General features: G+C 38.5%; 1 protein-coding gene across 1 annotated transcript in view; it reads left to right on the top strand.

The window, feature by feature from the left end:
• The window catches only part of DCBLD2 (discoidin, CUB and LCCL domain containing 2), a 90,393-nt gene that overhangs the window by 54,857 nt on the left and 14,597 nt on the right, over window positions 1–20,939 (top strand). Inside the window, exons 4-13 of the mRNA XM_084875457.1 lie at window positions 3,508–3,559; window positions 4,454–4,526; window positions 4,827–4,960; window positions 6,850–6,890; window positions 7,828–8,043; window positions 8,835–8,959; window positions 15,369–15,519; window positions 16,476–16,562; window positions 16,710–16,835; window positions 20,239–20,332. Coding sequence (XP_084731583.1) covers window positions 3,508–3,559; window positions 4,454–4,526; window positions 4,827–4,960; window positions 6,850–6,890; window positions 7,828–8,043; window positions 8,835–8,959; window positions 15,369–15,519; window positions 16,476–16,562; window positions 16,710–16,835; window positions 20,239–20,332 — 1,099 coding nt within the window. The remainder of the gene's footprint in view (window positions 1–3,507; window positions 3,560–4,453; window positions 4,527–4,826; window positions 4,961–6,849; window positions 6,891–7,827; window positions 8,044–8,834; window positions 8,960–15,368; window positions 15,520–16,475; window positions 16,563–16,709; window positions 16,836–20,238; window positions 20,333–20,939) is intronic.

The raw sequence follows: 20,939 nt of genomic DNA, 5'->3' as shown, positions 1-20,939 counted from the left end.
CCGCCATCCAACTCCGGTTCCTGTTCACCTGGATAGGAGCCAGCTAGACAGGGAAAGGGACCAAGAGGTGGTCAGTGTGCCACATAGTGACTGCTCCAGTGGTTGTTCTGCTGTTAGGGTCAATTTGCATATTACCCTTTTATTATATAAGATAGAGGCCTGGTGCATGGATGGGGGCCAGCTGGCCTGCCCTGATGGGGGTCCCAGATCGGAGTGGGGGGTCCTTCCTGGGGGGCAGGGAGGGCCTGGGTGAGGGGCCACCAGGGGTTTGCAGGCTGACCACGCCCCTGATCGAGGTGGGTGTGTCCACGGGGTGGCGGGGTTGGCCTAGGCGAGGGGCTGGTAGTTCTGGTCTCTGGTCGCTCTGGTCATTCTGCCATTTCTGTCGCTGGGCTTTTATTATATAGGATGCTGCTTGTAACTCTGTAGTGCATCAACAAATTGTTCATATATAGCACACACTACTACAAAAGCATGTGATAGTCATCAATTCATTAAAACAGACAAAACAAGCCTAGGTGCCTACTATGGGCTAAAGGTATTTAACCGCCAAGGTCAGGGGGAGCTCCTTTAGGAAGTGAAACCTTATAGGGGAGTCAGCTTACCTAAGGGTGCTTGAAAAGACTCCCAGACCAAGACAGCGGCATGACCCAGAGAAGACTAGTGTGGCCAGAAGCCATGGGCGATACAAGATGAGACTGAAACAGGACCAGGGAATTCCAGACCTTGTGGGTCATGTTGAAGATTTGTCCTATGTCCTCAGAGTAGAAAGAAGCCATTGAAATGCTCCAGCCACCTTTACATAGCCTGTGAGCTCTGTCTCTATTAGGCAGCTCAGCTCTAACTCGGACATGTTGATTTCTAAATAGAAATTGTTAAGCTTTTAAAGTTTTGTTGTATTTAGGTGCTTCTCTGTAGTGTGTTTAAAAATTACCTATCACATGACTATAACAGCAGTATCAGCAAAGAAACAGTAATCCTAAACAGATTTTTGGGTCCCATTCTCAGATATTCTGTAAGTCTGGTTGGTGTTCAGGAATTTGAATTTCCTTTAAAAAAATAATAATTATTATTTATTCTTTAAAGTATTGCATATGTCTCCCTTTTCTTCCATTGACCTCTCCCTGGCCATTCCCATCCCTCAGCACATGCCCTCACCTCCCTACTGTCTGTGTCTATGGCTTATGCTTATATGCATGCATACAAGTCTTTTGGTTGATCTCTTACTATCCCCCCTCCCCTGCCTACCCTCTGCGGTTTGATGCTTCCTATGTTACTTGATCTATTTTTGTTCATCAGTTTATGTTGTTCATTATATTCCACAAATGAATGAGATCATATGATATTTATCTTTCTCTAACTGGCTCATTTCACTTAACATAATACTCTCCAGTTCCATCCATGCTGTTGCAAATGGTAAGATTCCTTTTCTTTTTTTTCTTTTTTCTTTTTTTTTCTTTTTTTTTTTTTTTTTTTACTGCAGCGTAGTATTCTATTGTGTAGATGTACCATAGTTTTCCATTCCACTCATCTGCTGATGGACACTTAGGCTGTTTCCAAATCTTAGCTATTGTAAATTGTGCTGCTATGAACATAGGGATGCATATATTCTTCCTGATTGGTGTTTCTGATTTCTTGGGATATATTCCTAGAAGTGGGATTACTGGGTCAAATGGAAGTTCTGTTTTTATTTTTTTTGATGAAACCCCATACTGTTTTTCTATAGTGGCTGCACCAGTCTGCATTCCCACTAGCAGTGAACGAAGGGTTCATATAATCATAGGAGGGGTCTTTAATACTTCATTGACACCACTATATAAATCCTCTAAACAAAAAAATCAGTAATACCATGAAAGAAACAGCAGTCCTAAATGATTCATTAGATCAGATGAAATTAATTGACATCTTCAGAACATTTCACCCCAAAGCTATAGAATATACATTCTTCTCAAGTGCACATGGGACATTTTCAAAGACAATACATATTGGGACACAGGCAAAGTCTCTTTAAATTCAAGAAGATGGAAATCATATCAAGTATCTTCTCAGATCACAATGGCATAAAGTTAGAAATCAACAATTAAAACGGTGAAAAAAATCAAACACATGGAGGCTAAATAGCTTGCTATTAAACAGTGATTGCGTTATTAAAGAGATCAAAGAAGAAAGAAAAAGCATACTGGAAACAAATGACAATGAAAACACAACAATCCAAAATCTATGGGACACAGTGAAAGCAGTCTTGAGAGGGAAATTCATAGTTCTACAGGCCTACCTAAAAGAGAGAGAGAGAGAGAGAGAGAGAGAGAGAGAGAGAGAGAAGAAAAACTTATAATAAATTATCTAACCCTACAACTCAAAGAATTAGAGAGCAACAAGAAAAACCCAGAGTAAGCAGAAGGAAGGAAATAATTATCAAAGTGCAAATAAATGACATAGAGACATAAAAAATACAAAAGATCAATAAAATCAAGAGCTAGTACTTTGAAAGGCTAAACAAGATTGATGTACCTCTAGCCAGGCTTACCAAGAAACAAAGAGAGAGGACCCAAATAAACAAAATCAGAAATAAAGAGGTGAAATAATAACAGACCCCACAGAAATAAAAAGGAATGTTAAAAAAATCTAGTAGACCAACTCTACTGCAACGAACTGGACAGCCTAGATGAAATAGACATATTCCTAGAAAAATGCAATCTTCCAAAACTCAATCAGGAGGAATAAAAAAACTTGAATAGGCCGATAACTATTTATGAAATTGAAGCAGTAATAAAAAAATAAAAATGAATAAATAAATAAAAACTTTTAGCAAATAAAAGCCCTGGTCCAGATGGCTTCACAGCAGAGGTTTACTAAATGTTCAAAGAACTAAAACCTATCCTCCTCAGGCTATTCAAAAAATTCAAGAAGGCACACTTCCATGCTCTTTGCATGGACTTCTAATTAAAGTTCCCAGAAATTGCTGATGCTGCTGGTCCATCCATGGATCAGATTTGAGTTACAGTTATTCAGAATTAACTCACCTCTCTTTTGTCATCATTTTCCTGTTGTAACCAGCAAAGGATCATGTTTAGTCACACAATACCTAAAATATGTTTTTGGGGGAGCTACATTTTAAATAAGCTGTTTAAAGGCTATAAATTATACTTATCTGTGTACCTTCTATATACAGGGTGGTGTAAAAGTGGCCTTATCGTTGTTTGTATGGAAAATAATATAAGAATAAACTCTGTTTCACCTACTTGCAATTAGAATCCTACTTTGCCCAACTCTGTATATATGTGATTGAGGTGATGTAGTAAACAGCATTGGGGATGTATAGCCCAGAAATCAAGATCTTAAAACAGAAAGAAATGTTGATTAACAAAAATTTGTAAAACATTATTAGTACTACTTTGATAGCTGTTGAGAATTTTGAAATTTAGAACAATATGATTTGGGAGTTGGAAACAGTGGTTTCAGAAAGAGTAAATCTATTACTAAACCCCTTTTTTATTTTTTTTCTAGATCTAATTACTTGTTTAGACACTGCATCCAACTTTTTGGAGCCCGAGTTCAGGTATGACCATATTTGTGCCCTCCCCCCCATACCCCTTTAAATTTACCTTGATCTACTTTATCCTCATTTTTCATTCACTTAAATTTAATGCCCATGGTGACATAGACATTGTTCTAAGATGTCACCCAATAAACCAGAGCTTTTTTAAAGCCACTGAGTTAGGGTTCTCATGTAGATTACCAGAAGCACTTACAATGGTACCTAGCACATAGGAAGTCTATTCAAAATGTGTATTGCTTTTATTGTTAGATTCCTTCCAATTACCTTATGGAGTTCCTTTTCCTCATAGCAGAATCATAATCTAATTAACTATCTGTGTGTCACTTAAATGTCTTTCCCACCACTGGAGGGTAAACGCAGTGAGGACAGGAGTCATGTTTGTTTGGTTGACATTAGTAAACCCTGTGCCAGCACAGCCCAGCACTTAGACCAAAATACACATTCAAGTAAATGTGTTGAGTGAGTAGGTGGGTGAGTGAGTGAGTGAATGAGTGAATGAAAGAATACAAAACATTTTTTTAGTTCAACATAAATTTGATCAATAGGATGGGTAAAATAAGCATGTTTTATCCACAGAATAGAATATCATGTAGCTATTAAATATGGTGAATAGACTTTACAGTAGAAATATGTCTGTATTCATTATGAAATGAAATAAATGTATGTAAATAAGAGACAATTGTAAATTTGTCAGTAAAGGTGTGTGTGGGCGGATGGGAGAAAGTCTGAAAGGGCTTTCTGGAAGTGCTGGTTCTCAGAGTGGTGAGATGGTGATACTCACATTGAACTGGAAATGGATATGTGATGTGTTGTGTTTCCCCCCCCCCCCAAAAAAAAAACAAAAAAACACAAAGCACTGTGGTATGTGCCCTTTAACTTGTTTTTATTTCACAGTAAGTACTGCCCAGCTGGTTGTCTGCTTCCTTTTGCTGAGATATCTGGCACAGTCCCTCATGGATATAGAGATGTAAGTTGCCTATTGACTATGTTAAAGTTGTAATAGGACTTTATGTTTTTAAATTTCAGAATAGGTAAATGTGTACCTGTTGTATATTTTTGTTTTGATATTTTTCTAGGAATTATTTGTTTTTGGTAATATGTAATGTCATTATTTTTCTTATAAAAATCTATGTTATGGCATCAATAATCTTACCGGTGTTTATTGAGAAAACTGCCCAAATAACTTAATTTCTTGAGGAAGTGTCTTATTTATGAATTATCAAAAGAAAAGAACAAAGCTGACTTTTTTTTTTTTTCCTTCCTCAAGTCCTCGCCATTGTGCATGGCTGGCGTGCATGCAGGAGTGGTGTCCAACACCTTGGGTGGCCAGATCAGTGTTGTAATTAGTAAAGGTATCCCGTACTATGAAAGTTCTTTGGCTAACAACGTCACGTCTGTGGTGTAAGTATAGATGCTGTTTATAATAAGCATGCTGGGCAAGGGGTGGGATGGGACTGGTAAGGCCTCAGAAGTGTAACAGTTAGTGGTGTTCAGGAAATACCATTTGTGCACTTAGCTCTTATATTTTTGTGTGCTCAGTGTCTGAGTGTACTGGGGAGGACAGGCAGGGTTGTACTACTTGGCTCGTTCTCTGTCCAAAGGTAGTCATTTGCAAGCTTGATTGGTTTGTTTATTCTTTTCTAAGTGTTGAAAAGCATAGAATAAAAGTCTAGAAGTATTTTGTCAAATCCCTAGTACTTCATTTTAAAGACCAGAACGCTAACTACTGTGTTCCCTATAGCCTGTGTGACCCAGGATGGATTGAGAATAATTGAAACACTTTGAACGTGAATTAAATTTTGACGTTAATCAGAAATGGTAATGTTATAAATCTCCCTCTCAACCTCAGATAATATTTTCAGAATGTATTTTCATGGTTCCCATGACATTGCACTATTTCACAGAACTTAGACTAGGCATAAATAAGCAGAAGTTCAGACATTAGATAGAAATGCAGTATTCCTCATCTGTGTCTGTGTATCCTAAATCTTGGGTATGCTCAGTCCTACACACAGTACTAAGTCTGTCTGAAACCAGCTTCTCTTTGGAGGCCCTGGGCCAGTTTCCATGCAGAAGACAGGAGTAAACCACACCCTCAGCAGTAGAAAGCAGGAGTCAGCAGAGTTTTTCTGTAAAGGGCCAGCTAGCAAATATTTTAGCCCTTTCTGGGCCACATGGCTCTGTCACTTATCCCTTTTCTGTTTCATTTACAGCCCTCTAACCATGTAAAAACCATGCTTTGCTCATGGGCCACACAGAACAAGCCATGCCTGGGCTATCTGCCCATCATTAGCATGCAGTCAGTTCCCTTTCCTTCTTTTGATTTCTTCTAGATGCTTTTATGCAGATTCTTTCATCCTTTCTCATGTTCTACCTTTAGACAGAGTTTTTTATGAATTCTCTTTCTCCTCTATACTCATAAAAGGGTAATGTGCTAATTAGACTGGGTCAACTGGACATCTTTTGGATGTCCAACTTCTTTCTGAACAGTTAGGCCAGCAGGGTGGTGGGCAGTTAGGGGATGACCAGGCTGCAGTTACAGTTAGGGGGCAATCAAGCTGGCAACAGAGGCAGTTGGGGGCGATCAGGCAGGCAAGTGTGCAGTTGGGAGCCAGTGGTCCCGGACATTCCCCTGAGTGGTCCTGGATGCAGGTCAGATTGAGGGATGCTCCCCACCCCCACCCCATGGACGAATTTTGTGCACCGGGCCTCTAGTACTTAAATAAGGACAAGTTGCATCCACTTGTAATGACTTGGATGTTATGCTTAAGGCAGGAGACACATACTTTGAAATTGAAGTGCAGCAGCACCATAACTTGCTGAATCCTATAACAAATGCAATCTCTCAGCAGTAACCTGTTTATTCCAGGAAAATGGAACCTTCTTGTCTGAGACTTACCCCTTTCAGTGCACCTTCACCAGAAGCAGTTGCCACAGGGAAGGCTTAGGAGTCTGTTTCATGAAAAAGAGATAAAATAGAAATATATACTCAAGGTTATGAGGACACATTTGCACAATCATATATGAAACTAGGAAGTAGATACTTGTAGAGAAAGTTATTTATGCTGATGTCAGAAGTTCTGCTTAGAAATGAGACTTTCTATTTTAATTAAGAGTTAAAATAGTATGTTGTCTAATATACAGTTTAAATAGTATCTATTGTCTAATATATAGGCAGAGAATACGCAGTTCTTTATACAGTAAAATAAAAACACAAAAAGGTTTACTAAGACAAATATGGAGAAGTCGTGTTCTGTGATATTGTCATCAAAAATTTTTTTCTCTTTCAGGGGACACTTATCTACAAGTCTTTTCACATTTAAGACGAGTGGTAAGCCTTTCATGGACTTTATAACTTGCTATCCTTTCTAATAAAAGAGTGATATGCAAATTGACCATCACTCTAACACACAAGATGGCTGCCCCCATATGGACACAAGATGGCCAGCAAGGGAGGGCAATTGGGAGAGACCCAGCCTGCAAGGGAGAGCAGTTGGGGGCAATCAAGCCTGCAGGGGAGGGCAGTTATGGGGTGACCGGGCCTGCAGGGGAGAGCAATTAGGGGCAATCAGGTTGGCAGGGGAGCAGTTAGGCATCAATCAGGCTAGCAGGGGAGTGGTTAAGGGGTGATCAGTCTGGCAGGCAGAAGCAGTTAGGGGCAATCAGGAAGACAGGCAGGCAAACAGTTATGAGCCAGCAGTCCTATGAAGTTAGAAGGACATTTAATAACATAATGAAATAAATGAAGTTCTGTGTTAATAGGAAAATGATCATGGAAGCAAGAAAAATTTCTAGGAAAGGTGATTTTTAAACTTGTTTGAAGAAGTAATTCCTTCATTTGACTGAAAATATTTGAGTGCCTTTCTTTATTTGCCAAGTACTGTTCTGGTCTAACAAGAAAACAATGAGCAGAATCAACAAAATTTTTCTTTCCTGGAGTTTACATTCTGATAGTGAGAGATTGACAATAAACAGTGAATAAGTCAGTTATTACTAGTATTTATGTATTATTTATGAAATAAAATATGTAGAAAATGAAGGAGAAAGGATAGGCAATGATGAAGGGATTGATGGGATCAGGGTGAATGGAACATTTGAGCAAACACCCGAAGGAGTGTGAGTCACTCATTGACCTGGGAGCTTGTTCTGGGGAGAGGGTAATATATCACCTTTAAACTAATGATTGCTCATGAATAAATATAGTGAGCAAGTTTGTATAGATTTTAAGTTTATAGCTGGAAAAGCAGTGACTTTCTTTTTTGTTTCAGGTTGTTATGGAACTCTGGGCATGGAATCTGGTGTGATTGCCGATCCTCAGATAACAGCTTCGTCTGTGCTGGAGTGGACGGACCACACAGGGCAGGAGAACAGCTGGAGACCCGAAAAGGCCAGGCTGAAGAGGCCGGGGCCGCCCTGGGCTGCCTTTGCCACTGATGAGTATCAGTGGTTGCAAATAGATCTCAACAAGGAGAAGAAGATAACAGGTTAAGAGATGTAATTTTTTAGAACAACTTATTATTTTTATTTTAAAACCTATTGACATCTAAGGTTTTTATAGAAACTTAAGTCACTGCAAATTTAATTATGTGGTTTTAAGGTGTTTTGTTTTCTTGTTTTTTTTTAAACTGGTGTTAATGTTACTAAAGATGGTTTTATAAAAAGCATGACAGAGGAGAGGAGTTGGTATTTGAGTCTTATTAGCTTTTCTTATTGTAATAAGATTCTTTTAAGGTAGTGTTTCAGTAAAGGGATCCAGAGACATCTGAAATAACCATCTATTATAGTCATTAAAAGAAATTTATGTTCAAGGAGTGTACTTTAAGTACTATTAATAATATTCCGCATGTGCTGAGTATGAATTTAATTATTTAGAGCAATCTAGTAAGTGATCAGCATAATTGGTTGGGATTGGTTTTATTAAAGATTTATTTTGCTTTGGTACTGAAAATAATACTAGTAATCATCTTTAATCTGTTCATTCCTAGGAAGTCATTTTTAATCTGTAGGTTCAATATATTTTACAATGATATGAACAGAGGCTATGAACACAGGCTGCTAATATAGAATGGTTCTTTCCTTTTGTACGCTCATAATTCTCCCAGTCTCTACCAGGGAACAAAGCCAAGGATTTCGGTACCATTATAATGAAACCTTGCACTTAGATGTGGTAATGTGTCATGGGCAAAAATGTTTGAACAGTGTTTATGTTTCAATGGTGAACAAACTTCAAAGACCAGACCATGAGCACTAATGAAAGCAACTCTCCATTCTGCAGGCATTGTGACCACTGGCTCCACCATGGTGGAGCATAACTACTATGTGTCAGCCTACAGAATTCTATACAGTGATGATGGGCAGAGGTGGACTGTGTACAGAGAGCCTGGTGTGGAGCAGGATAAGGTAAAATGATGAACAAGGTATTTTTAAAAACGTTTTTTTAAATGAACCTTTGCCAAAAGTCACAGGAGCTCCTGTGTGATCTAAAAGTTAAATATGGTTTGGTCTTACTCTGCCCTCTTCTGGTCATTTTAGCATGGTTAGGAAATTCTCAGTGGTTCTAGGTCACTTTTGATGATTGTGAGGGTTAAATACTTTACTGATGCTTTTTTCACATTTTGATTCAATTTTTAGATCTTTTATTAGGAAATTCTAAAAAGGAACTTAAAATTTCTTGTCTTTAAAAAACTTTTCATTTCAATACATAGGATGATGGCAAAGCCTGATTTGTTTCCAGATTTCTACTCTGGTACATAAATTAACAAACATGACAGTGCTGAAGGGGTTGAGAAGGGTTGAGAGTAGGCACAAGTGGCTTCCATCTAGATGTTTATTGCTTTCACCTGGCTTCTGGCCCTTGATACAACACAAGGATCTTGTAATTGCAAGAGTCCATGTCCCGAGGATGCAAGAGTCCTTTCATTTAGAATTGATAGATGAGCACCTATTTTTAATGAGTTCTGATAGTTACATGATACTATTAGTTCTTTGTGAGTTTTATTGTTGTTGTTTTTGTTTTGTTTTGTTTTAGTTACATGATACTACCCTGTTTCGCCGAAAATAAAACAGTGTCTTATATTAATTTTTTCTCCCAAAGTTGCGCTAGGTCTTATTTTCAGGGGATATCTTATCTTTCTATGTGCTAGGTCTTATTTTTGGAGGATGTCTTATTTTCGGGAAACACGGTGTAAGTACTCTATCAGATATATGATACTAGAGACCCAGTGCATGAAATTCACTAAGCCTGGCCAGTGATCAGAGCTTATTGGGGCTGTCTCTCTCAGTCTTAATTGGGGCCCGGCTGGCTAGGGCCTCCTGCCGCCTGCTGGACAGGGCCTGCTGGATGAGGGGAGGGACCTCAGGAGATTTGCCGGCCAGGGGTAGGGACCAGGGGAGGTTGTCTGGCCATAGGAGGTTGGCTGTGGCAGTGCACTCACCACCAGGAGGCAGCTCCTGCTTTGAGTGTCTGCCCCCTGGTCGTCAGGGCGCTTCGCGTAGCTACTGGTCGTTTTGGTCTTAACAGTCGTTTAGGCTTTTATATATATAGATATTAATATATCTTTATTTACCACTTTACTCATCTGTTCAAAAACTGCAGGGTATTCCTATAGTCTCTCATACGGATCTAAACTCTTCCGCTGTTATTCAAGGCCTTCTTTCCTCTCTCCTACTTGGTATCACATGAACTTCATATATGGTGAGCCTCAGCCCATTGTAGCAAATAACAATATTGTCTCCATTTCTATCTTCAAGGTAGCCCCCAAACTTGACTACCTTTTATTCTTAGCACATCCACATTTATTTGTTTAATATTTATATTTATGAGGTATAGTGAATTTCTTGAAATTGTAAAAATTGTCAATATTTATATTATAAAAACTTCTAAGAACATTGCATTATATTTCTGAAAAAATCTTTTTTTTTTGTTTCATTTTGAAAGATAATTTTACCGAGTTGAGAATTCTAGACTGATAGTTTTTTGTTTCATTACTTTAATTATGCTTACATTGTTTTCGGGTTTGCATTGTTTTCAGCAAGAATTCTGCTACATTCTTAATCATTCTTGCTCAATATGTAATGTCTTTTTTTTTTTCTCGGCTACTTTTAAGACTTTCTTTTTATCATTTGTTTCAGGTAATTTGATGATGATGTGCTTTGTGTAGTTGTCTTATTATTTCTTGGGCTTTGAGCTTCTTGGATCTGTGGGTTATAACTTGCACCAAATTTAAAAAATTGTAGGCCTTTCCCTACCCCTCGCCCCCAAATATGTCTCCTCTTCAGTTCTAATTACATGAGTATTATGACTTCTGAATATGTCTTACAGTTCACTGATGCTATTCATTGTTTTCATCTTTCTCTATGTTCTAGCTTAAAAAATTTCTGCTATTTTGTCTTCAAATTCAATAATCTAGTCTGGAATGTCTGATTTGATATTAATCCTACCCTGTGATTTATCTTCAATATTGTATTTTCACCTCTAGATTTTCAGGTTGGGGCTTTAAATTTTCTTTCATGTCTCTCATTAGCATGCTCATGCTTTATACATTACCTCTGAAATATGTGTAGTATATAACTCAATGTCCTTGCCTACTAATTCTATCTACTAATATGTCCTACATCTTTTTATGTTGATTAATATTATGGGTCATATTTTACATATCTGATAATTTTTGACTGATAAACTATATTTACATTGTAAAAATTGTAAACTGCATTATTTGATGCTAGATTTCATTTTGTGTTATTTAATTTTGTTTGAACTTCACTCTGGGACATAGATTACTTGAAAATTTTTATCTTTTCAAGGCTTGCATTTTTGCTTTATTAGGCAGGACTTGAGCAGCCTTTTCTAATTTTTCCCTACTACTGAGGAAATAATGTTCTAAATATTCAATCCAACATCCCATGTGTTTCTTCACTCTGGCTGTTGGCAGTGTGAGCTGTTCCCAGCTCCCCTTGGCGCTCAGAATTATTCTACTGGCTCCTTTCTTGTGGTTTTTCACCGGTCCTCCCTCAGACAGTTTCTTCATAGACAGCTAAAGATGTAAGGGGAATCTTCCTTCAGGTCTTCTTCCCTCCTGTACTGTACCTTGCAAGCCCTAGCTGCCTTGGCCTCCCATCTCTGAGCTCTGTCTTCTTGATTCAGTGAAACACCAGGCTCTCTAAGCAATATTGGGACAGGATAAGGGCTCACCTCACTTGTTTCCCTTTTCTCAGGGATTATGGCCCTATGCTGCCTTTTGTCCGGTGTCTGAAAACCATTTTTATTTGATTTCATATATTTTATTTGATTTTTCAGAAATTTAAAGAAAAAGGTTAAATCCAATCATGGATAGAAATGGAAGCCCTGGCATGGAACTATACGAAATAACAGTCTTTTCCCTAACTTATGTTAGCCCATCAGCTCCCTCACCTTCCTCCATCTCAAGAGTAACTGGTGTATTCATTTTCACACCCTTTCAAAGCATGCAGATGTGCATGAGCACATACATGCAGATTGAGTTTTATTTTGAAATAGGAATGTGTGTACAACTTGTTTTATAAAATGTTGCTTTTCATAGTAAGCCATGTTAGTGTGTGTTGACAACCAGTTCCAATGATGAGAGATAGTCATTGATCAGCTGCCTCCTTCATGCCCAATCCAGGCATGTTCCCTGACCAGGAATTGAACCATGACCTCCTGGTTCATAGGTCGATGCTCAACCACTGAGCCATGTTGACTAGGCTATAGCAAATCTATTTTACTTCTTTTTTGTTTTGTCTTGTTTTTTGTTTTGTCTTGTCTTATTTTGTTTTGGTTTTAGGGAGAGTGGAGAGTGGGAGAGAAAGGGAAAAACAGAGAAACATTGATGTGAGAGAAACACATCAATTGGTTGCCTCCTGCATGAGCCCTGGCCAGGGCCTGGGCCAAGGAGGAACCTGAAACTAAGGTATGTGCCCCTGACCAGAATCGAACCTTTGGTCCACTGGCCAACATTCTATCCACTGTTACCCACTGTGTCAAACCAGCTAGGGCTTACTTAGTTTTTATAAAATCTGTCTTCTCCAAATTTTTTTATAAAATTGAGACTGCAGTCTGGAGTAAAATCTTAGGGATATAGTTTTTATGTTTATTTATTATTTGTTCCACTAATTCAATAAACTGTACATAATATTGCCTTTATTTTATTTCAGAGTAATATTTGAGGAAATAATGGAAGCTTACTAGTGTGGAGATTATTGTAATTTCAAAATAAACCTCTTAGAAAATGAATACATTCTAGAAATTTGCAATCTAGTGTCACATAAATCAGCCAGGAAAAATAAATCCTCCTATCTAATGAAAGAGTAACATGCAAATTAATCATCACTGCTACATCCATAACCCACACCCACCAGCCAATCAGGAGTAACTATGCAAATAAACCCAACAAAGATGGCTATGGCCACAGAGAGCAGGAGGGAGGCCTGCCCTTGCCGGCCTAAGCTTCCACTCAAGGCTACAAAGTTTCAATGATAGAAGATAAAAAATTTCAAACAGAAATGATGGTAGCCATGGAACTGGAAAGAGTGGGAGGCTAGGGTTATTCCCATCGATGGAGGAAGCCAAGCTTTCCACACACCCTGGCCTGCCCAGGCCTCCGCTTAAGGCTACAAAGTTTCAATTATAGAGAGACATAAATCCCAACAGAAATGGCTGGCTCCATGCAGCAAGCAGAAGGCTTGGCTCCTCTCCAGGCTACAAAGTTTGAATTGTAGAAGATAAATAAACCTCAGATACCAGGGCCTCCACTTGGGTCACCGGGGGTGTGTGGCTGGCCTGCAAATCACCACAGGCCCCTTGCCCAGGCTGCCCCATGCCCCAGAGAACCCCCACCCTGATCCGGGACATCCCTCAGGGCAAACCAGCCAGCCCCCACCCATGCACCAGGCCTCTATCCTATCTAATACAAGAGTAATATTCAGATTGATCATCACACCAACACATAAGATGGCTGCCCCATGTGGTTAAAGATCTTTTTCCTATGTGGACACAAGATGGCCAGCAGGGGAGGAAAGTTGAGAGGGACCAGGCCTGCAAGGGAGGGCAGTTGTGGGCAATCAAACCAGCAAGGGAGGGCAGTTGGGAGGAACCAGGCCTGAAAGAGAGGGCAGTTGGGGGCGACCAAGCCTGCACGGGAGGGCAGTTAGAGATGACCAGGCCAGCAGAGGAGGGAAGTTGGGAGTAACCGGGCCTGCAGGGAAGGGCAGTTGGGAGGGACCCAGGCCTGCAGGGGAGAGCAGTTGGGGGGAACATGGCCTGCAGAGGAGGGCAGTTAGGGGTGACCAGGCCTGCAGGGGAGGGCAGTTAGGCATCAATCAGGCTGGCAGGGGAGTGGTTAGGGTGTGATCAGGCTGGCAGGCAGAATTGGTTAAGAGGCAATCAGGAATGCAGGCAGGCAAGCAATTGAGAGCCAGCAGTTCTGGATTGTGAGCGTGATATCCGACTGTCCCCAAAGGATCCTAGATTGGAGAGGGTACAGGCTGGGCTGAGGCCCGAATTTTGTGCACCAGGCCTCTAGTAGCTATAATATTTGGAAATGGCTTGATTGAGGAAGTAAACATTTACTTTTCTTACCTTAACTAGTAAAAACAAACCACTCTTATTTTAGGCAGGTGCTCACTTATTGATAATCTAGAAACTAACTATAGATGGCCTGAAGGGACAGGAGGGCTCTTTTTTGCTTGTAGAGCACTGAGCATAAATCAGAAGACCCAGATTCAAGTCACTGCTCTATCACTGGGATCCATTCTGAGCTTCAGTTTCCTGGGTTCTGCCTCATGATAGGGTTGTCATGAAAAGCAACTCAGTTAATTATATGAAATGCTTTATAATTAACAGCTTTTCCAGTGTAAGGTACTGTCATTTGCTTAAATAATTGAGGAAATGAGATGTTACTTGAAATCATATTTTTACCTAAGGGTTATATAAATTATGCATTTGTTGTTGTTTAGTGATGATCGTTAAATTAGGTAAGTAACTTGTCACTTTTCTGGCTCAAAGAGCAATAAGAAAACAGAATATGGGAACTGTGTTTATATAGTTTATCCACTAGGTGGAGGTATACATCTGTTGTGTTAGTGTATGCTCACTTTCAGTCTATTTATTGGGAGAAAAATTATGAAAAGTTCACAGTAAAGTATTTTCTCCAAGATTTCATATGTTCAGTAAGGCTTTATTTTGAAAATAAAGTCAATATATTTAAACAAATATGGAATAATTGGTAATTCCATAAGGCTGGAGTTACTAATTTATTAATAATATACCATATTATTGCAGTTGAAGCTCTCTTCTCAGATTGCCAAGTTATCATTCTTGGTATGTTTGCATCATCTTAAAATCATTTTTATATTTCATATTTTTCTTTTATAAAAATGTTTGATGAAAAATGTGCAGCTTCTTAAAATAGGGACAGACTCTAGATAGAGAGCAGGCAGACAGTTCCAAGGAGTGTGGAGGGGTATGGAGGGGAATCAAGCAAAAAGGAGAGAGCTCACGGACATGAACAACAGTGTGGTGATTGGGGCGGGGAATAGGTGGAAGTGGAAGAGGGCCCAGAAGAGGGGTGCATGGTGATGGGAAAAATTAAATTCTTTTTTTTTTTTAAAGAATGTGCAACATCTTAATAGTTTTCAATCAAAATTGTGATTCATTTATTTTTTAAAAAATTAATTCTTATTGTCATACTTTGCAGATCTCATTTAAGGCCCAAAACAAAAACATGTTTCAGTGGAGCAATTTAGCCATGGCCTCTGTTGATGTAAAGTACCAATTTTTTGTTGTTTTTTAAAGATATTTCAAGGAAACAAAGATTATCACCAGGATGTGCGTAATAACTTTTTGCCACCAATTATTGCACGTTTTATTAGAGTGAATCCTACCCAATGGCAGCAGAAAATTGCCATGAAAGTGGAGCTGCTGGGATGCCAGTTTATTCTTAAAGGTAAAGCAACAGTATATTTCAGACATGTTATTTTCACTGGATTAATTAAAAATGCTAATTAAGTGCTGTTCTCAGAGAAGGTAGTTAATAACAGTGTGTTTAACCTCTAAATTATATTATCTTTTTAAAGGAATTTTAAAAAAGAAACAGTTATCTTAAAAAGTTAGACATCAAAATTATTTTCAAATTACAAGTTGGATAGAGGGCATCATTCAATGAGATGATGTAATGAGATTGCTTTCCAAATCTATTCTCAATCTTAATTTTTAGTCAGGTCTCATGTAATGTAACATTCATATCACATAAACACTAATGATTGATTATCATAGTAACCTCAGTCTAAGTGACTTTTACTTTGAATAAATTAAAAGTGGGAGTAACCTCCTTCAATATTATATAATGTCTTAATACTTTGTTTACTGTTGTCTCTAAGAACTACCGCAGTGCCTGACATATGGGGGGGCCTCCATAAATATTTCTCAAAGGAATTCATGGGTAGTCTATCAAAATGTAATGAAATTTTTAAAGCTTTAGAGTTCAACATCATTTGCCTTCCCATTATTTTCCTTTTTAAGAAGATTACTCTCAGACAATTTGTTTAAAAACTGAGAAATCTCAGTATATATGTGCTTTTATATACAGAATATATTTATTCTTCTGACATATTTCTCTGAGATTTAAAATTACTGTGAAGCATTAAGTATTCTAGGAAATGGGAAAGATATTTAAATTATTACTTTTTTTTTTTTTTTTTTAGTTTTCAGACATTTTTTTATTTTTTTATTTTTATTAAATTATTATCTGTGTACATATTTTAACATTATCCCCCCCCCACCATACATACCCTCCCTCCCCAGAGTTTTGTGTCCATTGGTTGTACTTATATGCATGTATACAAGTTTTAACTATGGTTTTTATAAGCAAAGCATGTAAACTTTTTTAAACCATTTTTCCAGGTCGTCCTCCAAAACTTACCCAACCTCCACCTCCTCGGAACAGCAATGACCTCAAAAACACTACAGCCCCCCCCAAAATAGCCAAAGGTAGGCCTCCTTTGAACATGAAATGTTCACATTCCCTGGATTTATGATGTAATTTTCCATAAATATGTTAAAAAGCATTTAAAATAACTTAATTTTAATCAAGTTTATGTAGGTAAAAGAATAAAGTTTTAAAATCTTTTTTTTAAGGTCGTGGCCCCAAATTTACTCAACCACTACAACCTCGCAGTCGCAATGAATTTCCTGCACAGACAGAACAAACAACCGCCACTCCCGATATCAAAAACACTACCGTAACTCCAGATGTCACCAAAGGTGGGCGAGCCCCGCGTTCACACCTGTTATGTAGTAAAACGTGTTTTACTGTTTCCAACTTAAGTTTTCAAGAACATTTCTAGCTTTTAAACCTTTTCCTCGGACTTGTGTATTTTAAGTATAGCAAAAAAGTTGATTCCCTTTCTTGGGAAAAAACTGATTGCTTCGCTCAAAGTTCTCTTCTCTTGAGCCATGTAGAATTGCTCTTTAAATTTTTATGGATGGCTGCTGTATTCTAGGCCTCCTCTTGCAATTTTTGTCCCTATATAGCAAAACACATGGAGTCTCATACCTAGAAATATTTCTAGAAATAACTAAAAGCATAGCAGAAAACTTTTTTTTTCTTTATGATATATTAACTTGCTGGATAGGGAACTTGGTGGCAAAAAAAAAGGGAAGATTAAAAACAAGTTTTGGTGAAACTTTTGTTTAGAGTTAGAGTAATAACTTTTTAATAACTTTTAAAAAATACTCTGATTTAACATTCATATAAAAGTAGTCTCTGTTCTTAAAATGTTTACTGTTATAATTTTTTAGATTATCAATATAAACGTATTGGTAGAATTTACTTTCAAATTTTATTAATGATAAGTAAGATACTAACATATACAAAGCATAGTAGCTCTTTGATTTTATAGCTTGTCAAGAAACAAAATTTCAGTTGAATACAGAAAACAAAGCCTCGGTGTTCTGGAGGAATTAATTTCAGTGTTGGCAGACAAATAAAGCACACTTATTTTCAAGACAGCGCAGAGAAGAGAAAGCAATTGATCTGTAGTAACTTGTGCCATGTAAAACTTGAATCACTCTCATTTTCTGAAAATTTGTCTGGATTCATATAACTTTCTCCAACTTTTCAAGTGTCAGTTTCTTTCCTATCTTCCAAACAGACTGATTTCTTTCTTATGCCGCAGGAAAATCTAGAGGGAAGCGAGAATTCTCAGAGCCAAGAGATCTTAGCATCCACAGGGTACTTCTTACAGCTTGCAGAAGGCATGCAAGAATCTCAGGCCACATGCCTGGAGGGAGGAACAGTCATTTTATTGTTCAAAATCTGATTATAGAACCTTAAAATCTCAATCTAAAAGTGTCCTTAAAGCATTATCTTCCAGAAGTAGGATCCCTGTAAGATTAAAAAGAATAACAAAGAATGTGCAGGTCTTCTTAATTGAAGAGCTCTTGTCTCCTTTTCTCTGGAAAAGTGATGTATAGACCCAAATCTAAGCAGGTGGTTTAGAGCCTCTGATTGAATCAAACTGTATCCATATGAACCTCATTCTTCTCTCTCCAACTTCACTAATTTTAGAAATAGAAAAGCATATTTACTTTCTGAAGGTTTAATGCTGTCTAACCTGACAGGATTTGTTTTATGCACGCTTTCTCCATTCAGACTGCAAGTGATGACGGAGGAAAGCAGCTCATAGTCAGGTTTGTGCCACGGTAGCTTCCCGCTCCTCCTCCACAGGGCCTCAGTGGCAACCAGTAGCCTTTGTTTTCCATGTCACCTCTTCTGACTGTTCTCAACAGTTGCCTCCATATTTTTTAAACCTGTGACCCAAAGATATTCACTCACTCCCAATAACCTCTTCAACGTCACAAAGAAAGTAGAAGCCATTAGAAGGAAACTCCCTTTTTGTGGGACCTACAAACTCGCCTGTACCTCTGTCCACTTCAGTAAAAAATGGGGGACTCCACATACTACCCAACACTGGTCACTTCACCTGAGCCCTGGCCTCATTCACCCAGCTTCTCAGAGGGCCCCTGTTACTGATCATCCTCTCCCTGTCCTGTTTTCCTCAGCCTCTTTCTGTCTTGGATACAATTATAAATGCATAAGGCGTGGCACACACAGTGTCTGGCACTCAGCCCCCAGTAGACATCAGCATCTGTGCTATCCTCATGCCAGGAGGGGTTGACAGATGAAGGAAGAAACTAATGTTGCAAATGACTAGGCAGCCCATTTTTTGCCTCTGTGGAGTGAGATAAGGGGATTAAATGAGCTCCTCCCTGTAGGATCCAGCACTGTGTCAGTTCCTTTCCTGTTGATATACACCTTGGGTTTCTATACTTAATTGTCACCTTTCTGTATATATAAATGCTGTGCCCTTGTACTGAAACATCATTTCCATTTGCTGCTGGGAATATTTTCCTATAAGGATGTCCTTACTCCTTTTCATTGTTGGGTATTTGGATTATTTCCAGAAGCAAACATCTCTAAAGACACATCCTTTAATGTCATCTTTATTTTATCCTAAGAATAAATTCTAAATGTGGAATTGCTAAGTCATTGTTGTTTATACCTATTGCCCCAAAATGATACAGAACATATTATTTTGTTATTATTTTGTATTCCCATAAAAATACCTTTTCAACAATTAGTTATCTGTATGTATATATATGTGTGTGTGTGTGTGTGTGTGTGTGTATTAAAAGCCAGCGACCATAACGCTGTAATGACCAGAACAACTGGTCACTATGATGCCCACTGTGGCCAGTGAACCAGCCCAATCTGGGGGTGGGGCCAGCCAGTCAACATCCCATGGCCCCTCCCCAGCCACTGACCCCTGATTGGCCCCCTCACCCAAATCAGGGGCAGGGCCTGCAGCCCCTCCCTCCAGCCAGCCAGTCCTGATTGGGTGGGTTGGCCAGCCAGCATCCCACTATCTCCTCCTCTTGACAGGCCCAGCCCCAATCCATGCACAAATTCGTGCACTGGGCCTCTAGTTTTAAATAATTGCCAACTTGATAAGCAGAAATATGATCTTATTCTTGTTCTAACTTCTATTTCTCTGATTACTAGTGAGGCTAACATGTTGAATGGTCACTTGTTCTTTTAAATGTATTGTTCATTCCTCCCTGGCAACTTTTCTATTCTTTGTTTTTGATTCGTATATTCTGTTGCATCTTAATTATAGTAACTCTTTATCAATATGCAGAACATATTATCTTCATTTATCATTTGTCTTTCAGTCATTGTCTTGGTGATTTAAGAAGTTACTGTGGTGGTAACTACGTGGTTGAGCATTGACCCATGAACCAAAAGGTTGAAGGTTCGATTGCCTGCCAGGGCACATGCCCTGATTGCAGGCTCAGTTCCCAGTAGGGGCATGCAGCAGGCAGCTGATCGATGTTCTGCTCTCACATCCATGTTTTTCTTTCTCCCTCTCCCTCCCTATCTCTATAAAAATCAAAAGTTACTATGAAATTTTAAAAACATAATATAAAGGTGGATCAAATAATGTGATAAACTTTCACACATCCATGAAAGCTCCTGAGGTTACCAACTCATGCCTACTCTCATTTCATAAATAATGCTTATTATATTTCTTGAGATAGAAACCTTTGCTAAAATGGTTCATTCTCACTGTTTCCAGTCATAATTTCTGCCTTTGGCCTATTTCAGATGTAGCCTTGGCTGCAGTGCTTGTCCCTGTGCTGGTCATGGTCCTCACCACTCTCATTCTCATATTAGTGTGTGCTTGGCATTGGAGAAGCAGGTTAGTATATAAGCAATTCACCTAATTGGTCCTAGAAGGGGGTGTTTTCAAATGTGAAATAGAAACTAAATACAGAAGATGAACTATAATTTGTCTTTTAGAGAAGGGAGCTTTAAGACAGTCATTAAAATAAAAATGCATGTTTCTTCCATATTCCCATAAAAATGAGTATGTTCAGTTACAGTCAGTTCCTGAGTACCTTTATTGCATCAAATTTTGCAATGCACACTGAAATATACAGATTAATAAGAAAAATGTCTAACATATAGGTGCTTAGTAATATTGTATTTACTGAAAGAATGAAACATAATAACTATCTTCAAGGTGTTGGAAGGATTTACTGGCACAAAATGAGGAACTATAATGCAGTTTGATGAGTCTCTTAGGAAGTGTCAGAGGACATAAATGCAAGGACCATGAGAGTTTTCTGAAATTCTTAAAATTAGCATGTTTTAGTAAAAAGAAAGACTTAGATTTGGCTAGATTGTGGAAGGTAAGACCACCCAGACTGAGAGAACTATCGAATATTTGAGCAAGGGCACAGAGATGTGGGATGTGGGCAGCATCGTGAGTCATCGGACGTGGGTTGGCCTAGGAGAGCGCTGAG

The sequence above is a fragment of the Pipistrellus hanaki genome (genome assembly GCF_964339955.1).
Source record: "Pipistrellus hanaki genome assembly, chromosome: 2".
Lineage (NCBI taxonomy): Eukaryota > Metazoa > Chordata > Mammalia > Chiroptera > Vespertilionidae > Pipistrellus > Pipistrellus hanaki.
Note: the sequence above shows the minus strand (reverse complement) of the source record. Positions and strands in the feature narration are given on the sequence as shown.